Source organism: Cyrtonyx montezumae, unplaced genomic scaffold (assembly GCF_038088225.1).
Source record: "Cyrtonyx montezumae isolate F1298 unplaced genomic scaffold, pur_monq_1.0 scaffold_18, whole genome shotgun sequence".
In the NCBI taxonomy this organism is placed as follows: domain Eukaryota; kingdom Metazoa; phylum Chordata; class Aves; order Galliformes; family Odontophoridae; genus Cyrtonyx; species Cyrtonyx montezumae.
In genome coordinates, this window is record NW_027071914.1 from 17405418 (window position 1) to 17422782 (window position 17365).

A 17365-nucleotide genomic window follows, 5' to 3' on the forward strand; every position below is an offset into this window, starting at 1 on the left:
GTGAAAAACTTCCCCCTCACATCTAATCTAAATCTCCCCTCCTTTATTTTAAAACTACTTCCCTTGCCCTACTGCTATCAGGCTCTGTAAGAAGTCAGTCTGCCTTCTGTTTAAAATCTCCCTCTAAGTATTGGGAGGACACAGGGAGGTGTCTCTGGAGCCTTCTCTTCTCCACACTGAACAAGCCAAGCTCCTTCAGTCTGTCGTCATAGGAGAGGTGCTCCAGCCCTTAGATCATCTTTGTGGCCCTCCTCTGGACCCTCTCCAAAAGCTCCACATCTTTCCTGTGCCGGGGGCCCCAGACCTGGACGCAGTACTCGACTTGGGGCCTCAACAGGGCAGAGTAGAGGAATAATCCCCTCCCTTGCTCTCTTGCCACCCCTCTCCTGATGCAGCCCAGGGTACTATTGGCCTTCTGGGCTGCAAGCACACACTCCTGGCTCATGTTAAGTTTTTTTCATCTACCAGGGCTCTGAAGTTCTCAGCTGGGATGCTGTCAGTGAGTTCTTCTCCCAGTCTGTATGTGTATCCAGGATTGCCATGACCCAAGGCTTTGTTGAACCTGACTGGGTTTACATGGACCTGCTTTTCGAGCTTGTTCAGGTCCTGCATGGCATGCTTTCCTCCTGTCATTATCAACTGCACCAGTCAGCCTGTCATCCGCAAACTTGCTGAGGGCACACTCAATCTCATCTATCATTGATAAAGATGTTAAAGAGGTCCTGAGATGGATCCTTGGAGGACACTGCTCGTCGCTGGCTTACAGCTAAACACAGAGCTGCTGACTATAACTGGCTGTGACCTTCCAACCAATTCCTTATCCACTGAATAGTTCAGCCTTTGAACTTATATCTCTTCAATTTAGAGATGAAGATATGGCACAGGACCATGTGAAAGGCCTCGCGCAAGTCCAGGTAGATGACATCAGTTCCCCTTTTCTTTGTTCACAAATGGCATTACTACATCATAGAAGGCCACCAGATTGGTCAGGAATGATCTGCCCTTGGTGAAGCCTTGCTGACTGTCTCAAATCACCTGCTTGTCCCTCCTGTGCTTCAACATGTCTTCCAGGAGGATCTCTTTCAAGATCTTCCCACAGGCATGATGCTCACCAGCCTGTAGTTGCCCAGATCTTCCTTTTTCCCTTAAAAATAACAGTGATGTTTCCTTTTCCAGTCACCAGGGACTTCACCTGACAGCCTCAGCTTTTCAAATATGATGGAAAGCAGCTTGGCAACCACATCCATCAGTTCCTTCAAGTCCCTGGGATGCATGAAATCGGGCCTCATAGACTTGAACACATTTATTATCATAAGATGGTCTCAGACTTGTTCTTCTCTTACAGTGGGAAGGATTTTGCTTCCCCAATTCCCACCTAGAGGTTCAGGGATGGGAAAGACACAAGAATTCTGGCTGCATGTGAAGACTAAGGCAGATACCAGTTGGGTACCTCAGCTGCCTTCACGTCTGTTGCCAGTTCACCCTTCTCATTTGCCAGAAGGGGTACGCTTCTTGGCCAGTCTCTTCTGACCAATGTACCTGCAGAATCCTTGGTTATTTTTCACATCCCTTGCCAAATAGAGTTCCATCTGTGCAATGGCTTTCCCAATCCCATCTCCACAGGTTATGATGTATCATAATCATTCCCTAATCAATGCCACTTCAAATCTGCATCATCTAACAGGGAAGGACCCACGCCAGTGACACTGCGATTAATACGGGGCCAACTCAGAGCCATCTGAAGCAACTCAGGCCCCATTTCTAAAGCTGTTACTGTATCTCTTTTATAATGTCCGTTTACCTCGAAACTTAGGTAAAAACTCCTTAATTTGTTATTTCAGACACTGAACCTGGAATTTATAAGCAGCTCCGCCGCAGGAAGGCCTCTGATTCTATGATTCCTCCTACGGCACCTGGCCGCTGATCAGCCCTCGCCTCCACGACTGCTCCAGGTCCTGTCCGTGACCGCTGCAGCGCTGTATCCGGACGGCTCCGTTCCCTGCTCCTGCGCCGCAGAAGCGCCGCGCCCGGCCCGGCCCGCCGCTGCTCCTCACCGCAGCGGAGCGCATGACGCGAGCACAGCGCGCCCAGCGCGGGGCATTGTGGGGTAGAGGAAGGAGGGAGGGAAGACCGTCCTGGCGAGGTGCATGCCGGGATCGGGGCGGGCGGTGCTTGGAGGCCCGGAGAGGGACAGGCGCTCCGTCGGTGTCTCGGGGCCGCGGCGTTTGGTGGGCTCGGGCCGGCGGCGGAGGAGGCTCCTGTTCGGCGGGGATGGCGGACGTGGCGGCCTCCCCCGTGGGAAAGCGGCTCCTGCTGCTGCTGGCGGCGGGGCCGGGCGAGGGCGAGGCGGCGGGGCCGGAGTCTGGGCCTGCGCTGCCGTCCCGGGCCTGGCGGAGCGGCACGGTGCGGGCTATGAGCGGAGCGGTGCCCCAGGACCTGGCGGTGAGGACTCGGCGGTGGAGGTGGCGTTGACGCGCGGGAGGGCCGGGCCGGGCCGGGCCGGGCCGTGTGTGTGTGTGCGTGTACTGCGGCCTCCCGCCGGCGGCGCGGGCAGGGCAGGGCAGGGCAGGGCAGGGGTGAGAGGCCCGCCGGGCCGTGGCCGGAGCCGCGGAGCGCTGCCCTTCCCCTGGCCGGGTCGCGGCGGCGCTGTGCTGCCCACTCGTGCCATTCCTGCGGAGCTCTGCCCGCGCTGCCCCTGCGCCCGCCGGGACGCGCCTCGGGCCGGGGAACGGCGGGCTCGGGCTGCGGGAGCGCGCTGACGGAGCATGGGGTCGGGCGGGGAGGGACCGGCGACCTCGGCTGTTGTGATTCCCGATGGCTGCAATACAGAGCTGCTGCGTGTGCGTGCAACTTTTCGGTGGTGCTTTCTGGGAAGACGTTAAGCGTACTTGGTCAGCCTGAGTGAGGGTTCTCGTTTAAATACGTAGTTCTGTGTTGTGGTTGGTGGTTTTCGATCTTTGTTTCTGTTTTCAGCTGCAGCGATTTGTATTTCTTGTAGTGTGTTCAAACACTTTTCTTGTCATTGTTTTGCTTATCTCTAGTTTAGCGCAGTGAGACTCTTGGGTGGAGATTTAGAAAGAACTCTGAACAGATGCCCTGGCTGTTTCTCTTTGTGTGTGCCACTTCAAGTATTCATTGTGAGTGATGGCATGCTTTGGCAAACCCTGTGGCCTGGCATCTACCAATCGTGTCAGAGAATTGGGTGATGCACTATTGTTGCTCCTTTGTTTATTTAAGCTGGAGGTAAATAAATATGTAGAAGAGGACATATTAAGGAATAAATTAGGAGAGATGTCTGAGACTGTCCAAAGTGTGGAAACACTGGGGCTATGACCTGTTCTGGAAAGCCCCTCTTGTGACAGACTGAATTTAACTTGTATTGGTACCCTTATGTTATGGTCCTATCCAATGCAAATATGATTATGATATAATCATAATAGAGACCTGGACAGGCTGGAGAGCTGAGCAGTAAGAAACCAGATGAAATTTAACAAAAGCAAGTGTAGAGTCTTGCACCTAGGGAGGAATAATTGCATGCACCAGTACAGGCTGGGGGATGACCTGCTGGAGAGCTCTGTAGAGAGGGACCTGGGTGTCCTGGTGGACGACAGGTTGACCATGAGCCAGCAATGTTCTCTCATGGCTAAGAGGGCCAGTGGCATTCTGGGATGCATTAAAAAGAACGTGGCCAGCAGGTGAAGGGAGGTGATCCTCCCCCACTGCTCTGCCCTGGTGAGGCCTCATCTGGAGTACTGTGTCCAGTTCTGGGCTCCCCAGTACAAAAAAGACAGGGATCTCTTGGAAAGAGTCCAGCGCAGGGCCACAAAGATGGTGAAGGGCCTGGAGGATCTCCCCTATGAAGAGAGGCCTGGGTCTGAACTGGGTCTCTTTAGCCTTGAGAAAAGAAGACTGAGAGGTGACCTGTTACAGGTTTATAAATATCTGAGGTGTGGGGGACAAAGTGGCGAGGCCAGACTCTTTTCAGCAGTGTGTGGAGACAGGACAAGGGGAAATGGACAGAAACTGCAGCACAGGAGGTTCTGCACGAGTGTGTGCAAGAACTTCTTTACGGTGAGGGTGATGGAGCACTGGCACAGGCTGCACAGGGGGGATGTGGAATCTCCTTCGCAGGAGACATTGAAGACCTGCCTGGACGCCTACCTGTGTGACCTGGGGTAGGAAGCCTGCTTTGGCGCGAGGTTGGTCTCGATGATCTCTTGAGGTCCCTTCCAATCCCTATGATTCTATGATAAAGAATGTTTGCTGTGCCTGTTCTTTCTCTTGTTTTGGTGTATGAACTGGTGGAGTGTTGCTGGGACAACTAAAAGTAACTTCCTTGTTTCTTTGGTAGTCATGTGACACTTATTAGATAACAAAGAAAAAAATCCTCTGCTTGATAGTGTAGGAAATAATTTGTTGTTTTCTTGGAGTTTTTGAATTCATAACTTTCACATAATGCTGCTATTCTCGGCCCAGTTTCTTTCATGAATAACTTTCCACTTCTCACTGTTTTAATGATGCAGTTGTCTCTGAACGTTGTGTTCTCCAAATCTGTATAAGAACTACTGAATACAAACTGTCTAAAATATGCAGTGTGAATTTTTCATAGTTCTGTAACATGGAATATTTAGTGTTGTAATGGATCTTTCCGTGTACAATGGAGCATGTCTTTGACAATGATGATCGATAGATCGGTTGGAAGGATGAGCGGTGCAGGACACTTGAATTGTCCAGTCTGGAGAAAAGGCTTATGAGCAACCTTGTTCCTTTGCAAGTTTGTGGTGAGGGAGGTTCTGGTCTCTTTCCTTGTAATCAGTGAAAAGATGTGTGGAAATGACACGAAGCTTTTTTGGGGAGAGTTCAGACTGGCCATTAGTGAAAGCCTTTTTCTATGAAGATAGTCAAACACTGAGACAGACTTCGCAGAGAAGTGGTTGATGTCCCCACGCCTGTCATTGTTGAAGAAGCATTTAAATAATGCCCTCAGTAACGTCCTTTAACTTTTGGTTAGTTCTGGAGTGCTCAGGCAGTTGGACTACATGATCTTCTGAGATCCTTTCTAACAGAATGTTTCTGTTTCTGTCGTGACGTACTGTCAGGAAAATATGATCTTTTTAGAATTCATTCAGCCAGAAGTGAGGACTTGGCACCAGTTCAGGAATTACTGTTCTAAGGTAAAGTAATGTAGTGGACTGGGTCTGAAGAAGGCTAGAAAAAGTATCTAATCTACTCTTTGAACTAAGACTGTGCTTTCTCATGGTATCCTGTAAAAATGATTTTACTTAGTAGCCTGTAATCTCATTCTCACTTTTGAGAACAATTATATATCTACGCCTTTCCAAAGCAGGAAACTAGAGAATAGGCAAAAACTATGGAACTTAAAACATTTCAGAAAGCTGTTATAATAGAATTTCAGTACTGAAAAAGCAGTATTACTACCAAAGCATGTAGTAGTCTAAAGTGTCTTATTTGTAAGGGATTTTATAGGAGTAAATCCTTTTTCTCAGTAACAGTGCTGCAGCTGTACAGGGCTGGATTAAGTTTGTTTGCTCTCTATCAATTTTGAGATGTTACTCGATAGCCTCCTTGGCAATAGGAAAGTTAGAGAAGAAAAAGTGCATATGCTTCCCATATGTGGAAGAGTGTCGGGGTTTACATCTGCTGTAGAATTTTGGTGTCATTTGTTTGAGACTGAATGAGGAGTTTGTAGAGGCATTCAGATTGCAATAAATTTTGCAAGATGAGTCTGCTAATAAGAAGTTGAAACTGGGACTCTGGAAGTGGTGGGAAGGTTCACAGCAACCTAGGAAAGTTGTATGGTATCCAGATTGCTTTCTCTACTACTCTGCTTGTCTTTGCTTCCTTCTGTTCTGCAAGGATGGTCACGTTCCTGGATCGTTCTTCCTGTCAGCAAGACACACACACAAGTTGGAAGGGTTTATGAAGGTATATATTAAGCGATCCGATGTGTCTCGTTTAGTCTCCTATTATTGCAGTTGAGGGTAGAATGCTGGGCTGGATGGATGTTGTTCAGACCAGTAGGTGGATTCCGGCTGGCAGCACTGTTTCTGATACAAGCCAGGATGCTGTTGGCCACCTTTGCCCCGAGTGCACTGCTGGCTCGTATTCAGCTGAGTGTCAACTGTTATCCCCAGGTCTGTCTCCTCTACACAGTCTTGCAGCTGCTCTGACCCAAGCCTGTAGCACTGCATGGGGTTGTTGTGGCTGAAGTGCAGGACCCAGCACTCGGTCTTGTTGAACTTCATCCTACTGGCATCAGCCCAGCTATCCAGCCTGTCCAGATCCCTCTGTAGGGCCTTCCTACTCCCAGGCAGGTTGACGCTGGCAGCCTACTGTACTCTCTGTTTTGCAGGGAAAAGGGGTGCGCTTGATGTGATCGCTTCATGAGTTTTTTCCTGGCTCCAGTTCTGAATCTGAGATTTCAAAAATACAAACTTTAAGTTCTGTTGTTAGAGTTTAATAACAGAAAGCATTGCTACTGTTTTGTATGTGTTGGCAATCACGGTACCTGTCACAATATTTAGTGAGCACCTTAAAGAAATGCAAAATGTTCATCCTGAAGTTCATCAAAGACTATTTCTTCTGGGATTGTGGAGTCTTGTTTGTTTTTGTTTTTAAACCAGGAAGTAACTAGTTACATTCGCAGCTAAACTACTTGGTCAATTTTTCATAATTCTTAGAAATGTGAGATGGATTGTAGTTTAAGACTGAAAGAATTTGTGTAGTCTGATTTCACATCTGTCTTATGATAAATTATCTTGAGTTACGTATAAAGCAATAAATTAAAAATTAAGCTAATACGTATCATTTTTTTGGCATTGGGTGGCAAGCTATGCTTATTTGAATTAATGGTTGTTGAATTTATGTTGTCTGCCTTCCGTGATCTTTGCTAGCTAGTTTGAGAGTGTATGCTATAGAGAGGTGGTCTCTCTATGTAGTTGCTTATTAAAATCCTTCTTTTAACCAAGTTCTTAAGTATCTTGTGAAAAGATTTATTCCAAAGTTGGCATCATTCCAGTAGTTCATTTTGAACACCTTTTTCATGTAATCTTTATAAGAGAATCATAACATGATAGTCCTTCCTTTGTCATGTTTTAATGCCATTGTAGCATGAATATAATATTAAGAAAGGTACAGATCCTGAAACAGGAAAGGTGTTTAGTTGAATTTTCACTATATTGCTGGGATTTCTTGAATTTAAGGAAAGATACCTTGAAAAACTCAGCCTTCTTTCTCAGAAGGGCCGTTTGGTCAGTAACAGAGTTGAATATTGTATCAGGAGAGATACTTCATATTCTTTCCCTTTCCCTGGGCAGCTTCTGCTTCTGGAGAAAGGGGTGGGGAAGAGGACATTAAGTGGTCTCCTCATGCCTCTTTTAACATGTATTATTGGTAAAGCGGAGAACTTCCTGTTTCTGGTTAGTGCCCAGTTATCCTCTGGTCTTGTATGTACTTAGCACTGAAGTATATTTTGGCTATCCAGATTAAGGCGTTTCTTAACTTACTAGGAATTTCCTGCTGTTCACCTGACTTCTGTTTGATTATGTATGTGTAGTAGCTAAGTTCTGTAGCTGAAGGACTGTGGGGTGAATGTTTTAATGTTTAACAGCCCTTACTGTTATGGAATAAAGTGAGACTCAACTTGCTCTGTAATAGCATATAGCTTTAATGTTTACCCTTTGTGATAGGGGGGAAAAATAAACGATACCTGAGAACAATGATTTAGAATTGTAGTGCAGTTTATATTGTTGTATATACTTATCAGGTCATGAAAAATCTAGTGAGAGGTATTTCTGGATAATCTCATGTCAGAAATACCTGCATTTGGTTCAGAGAGCTTAGTATAATGTACAAGGTAGCACAAAACTTATAGTGTGGATTTCACTGACACTAACTTTTCTGATTTTGGTGAACTTAGCTATAAAATTATCCATTCTGATACAGGCTGTCTATGTAAATGACAATTATGAGTCTCTAAGTCCTCTGAGAAGGAAATCCAGTGTGAAGAAAGAAGGTTGCAGTGAATCATTAGTTGTATTTTGTGATAAACAAATTTTGCATCTTTAGTTTTGTATGGAGAAATGCAGCATTTGGTGCCAGTGATGTGTGTTGCGGAATAAATCATCTTCCACAATTAGTAATTGCTATGAATTAGATTTCCATTTGTTTTTAAATATGATAGCTATGTAGATGCAATGTTCTCAGGGTTACGTTAGAGTACTAATACTGATTTACTTTTTTTTCTGTCTGAAGTTGGTGTTTACTCATCAGTAGTGATTGTGGAATCTCATTTGTTCGACTCAGTGTCTGAAAAAAGCTAAATGGTGTTGGTTCTTTTTTTTTCTTTTTTTTTTTTCTTTTAAACTAAATCAGATCTTTGTGGAATTCGATGGCTGTAACTGGAAACAACATGCCTGGGTAAAAGTCCATGCTGAAGAAGTTATAGTGCTGTTGCTGGAAGGATCATTGGTGTGGGCACCTCGAAATGATCCAGTTCTGCTTCAGGGAACTCGAGTCTCACCAAAACAGTGGCCTGCACTGGTGAGTATTTGGCCAAAGGTTTTCATATCCTTCAGAGATCTGCATCAGCACAACTGAATCACAAGATGTGGATATAATACGGGGCTCCATTTTGCAGGTACTAAAACTTGATTAGAGCTGGATTTTTATTTTATTTATTTTTTTTGTGAGGAGAGTAATAGGGAATTGTAGTGCACCTGTAAAGATCATTGCTTTTAGATCCTGTTCTAGAAATGGAAAGCCTGCAGAAATGAAATAATATTTTTGTTATGAAAAAAGGAAATATGGTACATAAATGAATGATTATTTTTCCCCGTTTTATAACTTTGAGTGTGTTATACTTTTCTAAAATTATAAGAATAACCCTTTGGGTCTTACAGTGGACTTTGTAGAACTCAGTATGGTAAAGATGGCTACATCATTTTAACAGGCGTTCCTGAAAGTACTTGGGAAAGAAGGAGGCTCTGGACTGTGCCTGATCTATTAGCAGTAGGTTGAATGCTCCTAATCTAAACTACATAAAATTTGCTTCAGCGTTGTCAGCATTAACTGTCATGACACGCAGATCTTTCTCCTGTTACATGGAGTGGTAATCCACGTGTCTGTTTACATGGCATTTAGATGCCATGATGCTGGAGACTAAAGCTGGTATGTTTTAGCCAGAATTGACAGTATACCTGTTCTGCAAACATCCTGATGAGTACCATATAGTGAAGAGGATTCCTTATGTCCTTCTTTCTTCTCTTAGTGCCTTTTGAAGAAGAAAAATCATATATAGGAATCCTTCTCAAGTTTTTTTATGACATCTGATTTTTATTTTTTCACCTTTCTTCTGTTCTTTTCCTGTAGTCTTTGAACCACTTGGGATGCTACTGTCTGCTTTTTAATACTATGTCGTGTGCATGGGCTTATTGGATTTTTTTTCCAATCAAGGACCTTTTGCCTTGGTAGAATCTGAACTTAGTATTTTAAGTGAATACTTGAGATCAAAGCAAACAGTTTGATACTGCATCTTTCTCTCAGGGTTTTTTTGGTTTATTTTTGTTTTTTCTACTGCAGTTGTCTTAAGGCAGAATAAAACTAAGCCTTTACACTAGAGATTCTGTAGACAGAATGGCGTTTTTTCTGTAGGTGGAACTTTCCTTTCATTGAGAAAATAAATGTGCATTGTCAGTGTCACGAACAAGAGAATGGAATGTGAATAAACTTGATGAGCAGTGAAAAGACAAAAAATGTCATAAATATATTTGTGTTAAATCATGTAAGTGAATTCATGATACAGTTATAAAAAAGTTTTGTTGCTGTGTGACATAACAGCAGGAGAGGCAGCCTGACAGAATGATGTCGGACATGGAAGTGCATACGAAGGAAAGATGTGGAATTGAATTCCTTCATGCAGAAAAAAAATCATCCATTGACATTAATTGGTGCTTGCTGAATTTTTAGAGAGACCAAAGAGTGGATGTCAGCATGGTGGGGGGTGGATGGTGCATTTCAGCAGTGGTGACAGTGGGGCACCACCTCTGGTACAGATTTTTATGAGCACATTGTGCAGGCTCTTGTTTGTCACTTGAAAAAATGTATAGCTAATGGTGGTGGTGGTGACTGTGTTGAAAAAACAGTGGTTTGTAACTGAGGATCTGCTGTGCTTTTTTTAGATCTGCTCTGCTTTTTTTAGATCTGCTGGTTGCATAGAAATAGATGTTACTTGCAGAGGAAGCTGTGTATATAGGTTAGTTTGAGCTGTTAACCAAAGGTGTGTTGCTTTTTAACCTGACACATCAAATACTACTTGCCTATGAAAAATCAAATACAATAAAACATTTCCAGTTCTCCTTTGAGTTTTAATGAAGTGAAGCCAATTTTCTGCAATTTCTTTTTGTATTATAATATGCCATGTTTGCAAGAAATACTGGTTTACACATAATGAGTAAGAATTTTCACTAAAACTCAGGGCACTGTTAAGTGCAGATTTAGAAATCAAACTTTTTCTTTGTATATTTAAATTTTGGACGGAGACAACTGTTGTTGGCATATGTGTGTGCTCCGTTGTTTTTATAACCTTCGTTTTTCTTTTGTTCATTACAGACTTTTACTCCTCTAGTAGATAAGCTGGGTTTGGGCTCTGTGGTCCCAGTTGAGTTTCTTCTGGACAGACACTTACGTTTCCTGTCTGATGCCAGTGGATTACGATTGTTTCAGGTATTTCCTCAGATACAGTGAAAATTTAAATTCACATGGTGCTTGTCAATTTTTGTTACTATTTTTGTACTGATCCAGTTCTTTATTTTTGTCTGCCTCCTTTCACTGCCCTAACATGCGTTGGGCGTCTTTTCATGCTTTTCCAGGTACTTAGAAAGCAGATAGAAATCAGTATAGAAGTCCTAGTTTCTGCCTATGTTCCTCACTTGATGAACTAGTCATTAAGCATTGTGTAACTGATAACTGCAATGGAAGTTTCACACCTACTTTTTTTTCATTTCTTTTTTTATTTTTTGTTTTTGAAAGCAGTCCAAAAAGAGCTGTCCTTCAAAAATGGAACATTTTCTTAACTTATAGAACTTTACTTTTATGTTAAAACTGTTTTTTTGTTGGCAGATGGGAACAGAGAGTCAGAATCAGATTCTGCAGGAACAGCCTTCGCTAAGAGAATCTGTCAATTCATTGTTCAGTGACCAGAAACTTCAGGAGATATTTAGTAGAGGTATGACTGGTTTTTATTGCTTGGAGCTACTATGACTGTTGTGTGACAGTTGGATTATTCTGGAATTTGTGAAGGAGGGTAATAGTAGTAACTGTTGCTGCTTGGTTTGGAAGATCAGTTTTCTCTATTTAAGTTTTTAACAAACGAGCATTATCTTGTGGCAGATGCCAATAAGTATGTTGCTAAAATACAACTGAAAATACTGTATATTATCACTGAAGATGTAGTTAAGTAGGACAGAATACTATTGATTATGTCCATGTATTTACAACTTTCTTGATTGTTTTTTTTTTTAAGCTTCTTTGTTTCAAGTTTAAGTTTTGGTGCAGTTCTATGGTTCTGTTCTTTAATTCTGGAACTTTAGAGATTAAGCTACTCTGAATTCATTGATGTTTTGATCAGAGTAGATTTTCCTTTGTTGCATTAAATTCATATTCTTGCGTTTTGACATTTAATGAATTAATAATTTAAGTTTAAAATACTGTGTGACCATGGCTGTTCAGCACAGCATTACTACCCTAGCTTTTTTCTGGGTTGCATTCTAGGATTTAATTCTGTTTATGGGTTTTAGTTGTCACGCTGGGGTCTTCTAGCTAAAATTATTTTTCCAACCAGAATTTGGATTCGTTGGTTGGGTGGCCCCCTTAGAGGTAGGGCTCTGTATTACATTTGAAGGGAAATGTAATTCTTAATGGAGATCTAATGGATATTTACTTGGTTCCTTTTGCTTTAATAAAATGTGTTTTGATATAAATTATATGAGTGACTGAGTAACTTCAGAATTGTCCTTTTGGAAGCCACCTTCTCCATGAAGAAATTCTTCCTAATGTGTCTAAGCCTCCCCTGATGCTACTTGAGATCCTTTTCCCCTGCACTATGAGTTCTTACCTGAGAAAAGAGGCTGACACCTTCTTTGCTGAAGTCTCCTTTCAGGTAGTTAAAGAGTGATGAGGTCTCCTCTCGGCCTCCTCTGAACTAAACAAGCCCAATTATTCATCTTTTCCTTTTTTCTTGTTTTCTAGTCCCTTCACCATCTTGGTTGCTTTTCTCTACATGTGGTTGAATAACTCAATATCCTTATTGTAGTGAAAGGCCCAAAACTGATCACAGAGGGTCTGTCACTTCCTTATTCCTGCTAGACATGCTGTTTCTGATGCAGACTGGGATGGCATTTTGCCTTCGTAGCTACCTAGGCACACGGCTGCCTTGCATTCGGCTGGATATTGACCAGCACTCTCAAGTCCTTTTCCGCTTGACAGCTTTCCAGCCACTCTTCTCCTGGTTTGTACTGCTGCATAGAGTTGTTAATGACTTAAGTTCAGGAGCCAGCACTTAGCCTTATTGAATGTCATGTGCCTGGACTTGACTCATCAGTCTAGCCGCTGCAGCTCCCTGTTGTGCAGACCCTTCCTACTTTCAAGCAGACCAGTGGTCTCGCTGAACTTCGTATTGTCTGCAAACTGAGTTTTGAGTGCAATTGAGGGTGCAATCAATCCTCTCATCCAGATCATGGACAAAAGTGTTAATAAAAATGGGCCCAAATAGCGAGACCTGGGATGTGCCAGTGGATTGAACTCTTATTTACAGTGACTTTGAGCCTGGCTTTAAGCCAGTTCTTCATCCAGCGAATCCTCCTGTCCAAACCTTAGGCAGCTAGTTTCTCTAGGAGAATACAGTGGGAACCAGTTCTTAACACTTTGCTAAGATCAAGATAAACCCCATGCACAGCCTTTCTCTTATCTACTAAGCAGGTTGTCTTATCATAGGTGATCGTGTTGGTCAGGCAGAACATGCTGTTCATAAACCTTTGCTAGCTGCTTCGGAGCACATGAGCGTCCTGTATGGACTGTGTGATGACATTCAAGATTATCTGCTCCATCACATCCCCTAGCACTGAGGTCAGACTGACAGGCCTGTAAATCACTGGGACCTCCTTTCTACCCTTCTAGTAGATTGGATTCACATTCTCTAACCTCTTGCCAGTGGAACCTTTCCAGTTAGGTAGGGCAGCTAATTATTTAAAATGGCTTAGTGAGCACTTATGCTGGGTTGTTCAGTATCCTTGGTTGAATGTCATCTGGCTGTGTAGACTTCTGAATGGATCATAGGGCCTTCATCTTGCTCCCTGTCACACTCATTTTACTCGATGGGCTGGGTACCCTGAAAATTGGCCTTACTAATACAGACTGAGATAAAACTGACATTAAGTACCTCAGCCTTGCCCTCATATTTTGTCACTGCACTTGCCCTCACCTACAATTAAGGTTAGAGATTCTCCTTAATCCTCCTTTTGCTGCTAATGTATTTATAGAAGCATTTTTTGTCTTCTGTTCTAGCCAAGTGGAGTTCCAGTTGGACTTCTGATTTTCTTCCTGCAGATACAGACTTGTGGATCATGATAATTTTCATTATCTAATACTAACCTTTTAACTTTTTTTTTTTTTTAATCTGGACTTAGTGCAGGAAGAATGTGTTGCATACTATTTTGGAGAGTGGGAGTGGGTTGGGAGGAAACCTTTCTGTTGATGGTCTATTACCCATATCAAAGAACTAAGATGGTTGATTTAGAGACCTTGGATATTTATGCAACTATACTGATATATTTTTTTCACAGTTACAAATACATGTTTCTGATCTGGACTATGTACTGTTTATTCTGGGATTTAATGCATTTAAACTGAGTTAGTGGATTGATGTCTCGTAATTACTGACCTGTAGATTAAAAAGAAAAAGAGCATAGTTAGCAAGTATCCCATACTTGTTTTTTGCAGGTTTATTTTCCTTTTTTTAATTCTCCTAGTAAACTGAAAGAATTTTGACTTTACAGTAGAGTGGAGTTACTGAAAGAGCAGAGTGCTTGGCTTGGGGAGAATTTGCAGCAGAAGACTTAAAATTTTAGTTTCGTTCCACTAGAAAACTGACACTTCTGTGCACATAATTAGGGCCTAAACTGTTTTTATTATATAATTCTTAACTTGCATGATGCTGAACTTTTCTTGAAAATAAATTCAGAAGTGCTTCTTTTCCAGTTCCTTATAGTATCCAAGGCCAAAGAGTTAAAGTTTACCAACCAGAAGATGAAAATAGCTGGCTCTGTGGTGTTGTGAGCCATCAAGATCCAATAACACGTCTTATGGAGGTGTCTGTGACTGAGGTAAAAATATGAAGCACTGCTTTATGTTTTCTAAAATACAATTTCTTAATATCTCATGGAGAATAACAGTTTCATCAAAACTTGAGCTTCTGGATCTTGGCTATTTGGTTAGGTGTTTTTGTTTCATTAGTAATTACAAGTTTAATTTGCAGAATTGTGTTGTGGTTTTTTTTTTTACTGTTTCCACAATAAATGATGATGCACAATCTGTTTATATAAGAATCTGTATGAAGTCTTCTGGAAATGAGATCTGTATTAAGTGCTGACTACTGAAAAAAATGGGAGAACTTGTAGAAGTAATTATGGAAAGCTTCTTACTTGGGTCAGTTATGCTGTGGTTTTCTCAGCTTCTGTCTGACAGACTGGGGATTTGGTTTGAAATAAAGTGTATTATGGAAGTTGTATTAGTCTATACTGAATTGACCAATGTACTTTAGCATAGGCTGCTCCAGTCAATTTTTGGTTTGCGTTACATGTTGGGGTTTGACAGGCAGTTCAGTCTTACCGGCAGCCTGTTTCCAATGGCTTCTTTTTCAGGAGGAACTAGGAGCAAATCTGTAGGTCTGTGTGAAGTTACTGTAGCAGGGGTTTTCTTTTCTTTTTTTTTTCTTCTTGTAGCCTTTTCCATATGCAGTAAAATAAACGTGCAGAACAAATGCACTGAGTGTGCCTAGTGAGTCCTGTGCACACTTGCAGTAATCTTACACTTTCAGCACTGTATATATTGCTAATTCATGGGGAAAAAAACCATACTGTATATAGTTAATAGTTCCGGTACTTTGGAGAGGTATTGAAATTGTGGCTTGCAACAGATGCATGCTAGGAAAGAAGCAAATTTACTATGTATCTGTTGTCAGATAAAAACTTCCATGCACTGCTGGAAATATTGGGTAATTATTGCTGCTTTAGCAGAGGGACTGATGAGAACTGTTAGCATAAACTGATGTAGCCTTTTCTGTGTCTAACAGCATGAATTTTCAGAATGCTAGAACAATAGTAAAACAGATTTAGATGGGTGTGTTTAATGCAATGAAGTGCACCCAGAGATACTCAGTAGAACAAATATCTAAGTAAACAATTATAGGAATCAAATCTGAAAATCCTTGGACTAGAGATGGAACAACAAGATGGAAGGTAAACTGAAAGCCTTTAGTTATTGCTACAGAATTTGAGCATGTGTTTAATGTCTCTTAATGTTGTTACTGTGTACTCTGAATTAAAAATTAACCACTTCTCTTCTTCCTCCTACTTCCTTAATATTCATTTGCATAAAAATTAGACTGGTGAAATAAAGTCAGTGGATCCTCGTCTGATTCATGTCGTGATGGATAATACTTCTCCAAGTGAGGTACTATAATATCTCAGGTCTTATATATGTACTGTGTTGGGGGGAAAAAAGACACATGGGAACAACTGTACACTGATGCTGTGTAATGTGGTAATGTGAATAAATGTTTCCTCTTTCAATTACCGCTTTGAGAGATGGACAAAGGTTTTTTGTTTTTTGGTTTTTTTTCCTAAACAATATTTTTTTCTAGTTCAGGCCTGTTTTACTAATATCAGCATGGATCTTGAGGGGTTTCGGTAACCAGTGTCATTGTGTTCCATTTTAAGAGATGATGCTCTTCTAAAGAATGTCTCTGTGCTCACAGCCTTCTTTTAACAGAATCACCCTATGCTTCTCCACAGACCGTTTTTAGAAAAGTATCATCTGTCCTCTCTAGAGCAGGCTGGTATGCATGTGGCATTTCATTGCTTCAGTTGAGAGGTGCTACAAAAACGTTTGGACCTGTGCTTTTACCCCAGGCTAAAGGATAAGGTGTATCTTGCAGTTAAAAATTACAGGCTTTGGATAATGGACTAGAAGTTTGCCCTTGAAAAGGACCATGGTGGGTTAGACTTGCTGCACAAGTTAGTGTACAAATATCTGCCTTACATTAGCAAGAATTATGTTGGAGTGTGTCCGTGTTGTATGTTTTCCAAAATTTGCAATGATATGGTATGTGGTACAGCAAAATAGCTGACCTGACAATCTTATTTTGGAGATCCTATCCTAATGCAAAAATGAAAAACCACCCTCAGCAACCATGGGGGGGAAAAAAAGACTGCTTATGTTTGTATTTACGTTGTATCCTTCTTCATATCTGTCGATTTGTTTTTAAAAGAAGTGTTTCTAGGCTTAGACTAATGTAATCTTCGTTCTAACAAAGCAAATGCTCTTAGAAGGAGACCTGTATGTTCTGTTTAATGATTGTATGGTTTTATTTACTGTAGGGAGGGGGCCTTAAAGCAACTAAGTCATCTAAAGGGAAGAAGAAAAGAGAGAGTTTTGAGGGAAAAGATGGACGGAGGAGGAAAAATGTTTCAGATTCTGGGTGTGATCCTGCAATGAAGAAGCCGAAAGAGAGGGGCGAGGTGGATGGCAACAGTAGTGATGGAGGTGAGGCAAGCAGAGGTCCTTGGAAGGGAGTTTCCAGTACTGAAACAGGACTAGATCCAAGGGCCAAACAGTTGCCTTCATTTGTTCCTCAAATTAATCGTAATATTCGCTTTGCTACTTATACCAAAGAGAATGGTCGAACGCTGGTAGTCCAGGATGAGCCAGTTGGTGGTGATACATCACTGCCATTCACTACATTTTCCTCTGTGGCTGGACAAGCATTACTAGTTGGATCTGGATGCAAAGAGGCAGGAAAATCACTGGAACAGATTGGTCAAGGCACAGTGACTTCTGCAGCTACAGTCAGTACAACTGCTTTGACGCCAACAACTGTGAGAATCTCTGACACTAGTTTGCCCGCAATTACCGGACAGGAGAAGCTGAAAACAGGCCGAATGCAAACCCAGGGAGAGGTGAGTAGTCTATGATCTTGCCACTGTCAAGAAGGAAGTATTTGGCATCAGATCTTTTACAACTTGTTTCTATTATTAAGTGTGTCTGTGAAACTGAAAACTACTTTTTCTTT

At 42.1% G+C, this 17365-nt stretch overlaps 1 protein-coding gene across 4 annotated transcripts in view; it reads left to right on the forward strand.

Annotated features, from left to right (window-relative positions):
- Positions 1 to 2174: 2174 nt before the first annotated feature.
- Positions 2175 to 17365, forward strand: part of KDM3B (lysine demethylase 3B) — a 47680-nt gene continuing 32489 nt past the window's right edge. For 2 of the 4 annotated variants that reach the window (XR_010622111.1, XM_065734942.1), the window contains exons 1-7: positions 2175 to 2442; positions 8395 to 8562; positions 10630 to 10743; positions 11140 to 11245; positions 14275 to 14399; positions 15679 to 15747; positions 16674 to 17252. Coding sequence is in view for 3 of the 4 variants with exons in the window: in XM_065734942.1 (XP_065591014.1) it covers positions 2272 to 2442; positions 8395 to 8562; positions 10630 to 10743; positions 11140 to 11245; positions 14275 to 14399; positions 15679 to 15747; positions 16674 to 17252 (1332 nt within the window). In the remaining variant the exon portion in view is untranslated. Of the gene's footprint in view, positions 2443 to 2949; positions 3244 to 8394; positions 8563 to 10629; positions 10744 to 11139; positions 11246 to 14274; positions 14400 to 15678; positions 15748 to 16673; positions 17253 to 17365 lie in introns of those variants that run through there. The other 2 variants (XM_065734944.1, XM_065734943.1) reach the window with 2 other exon arrangements.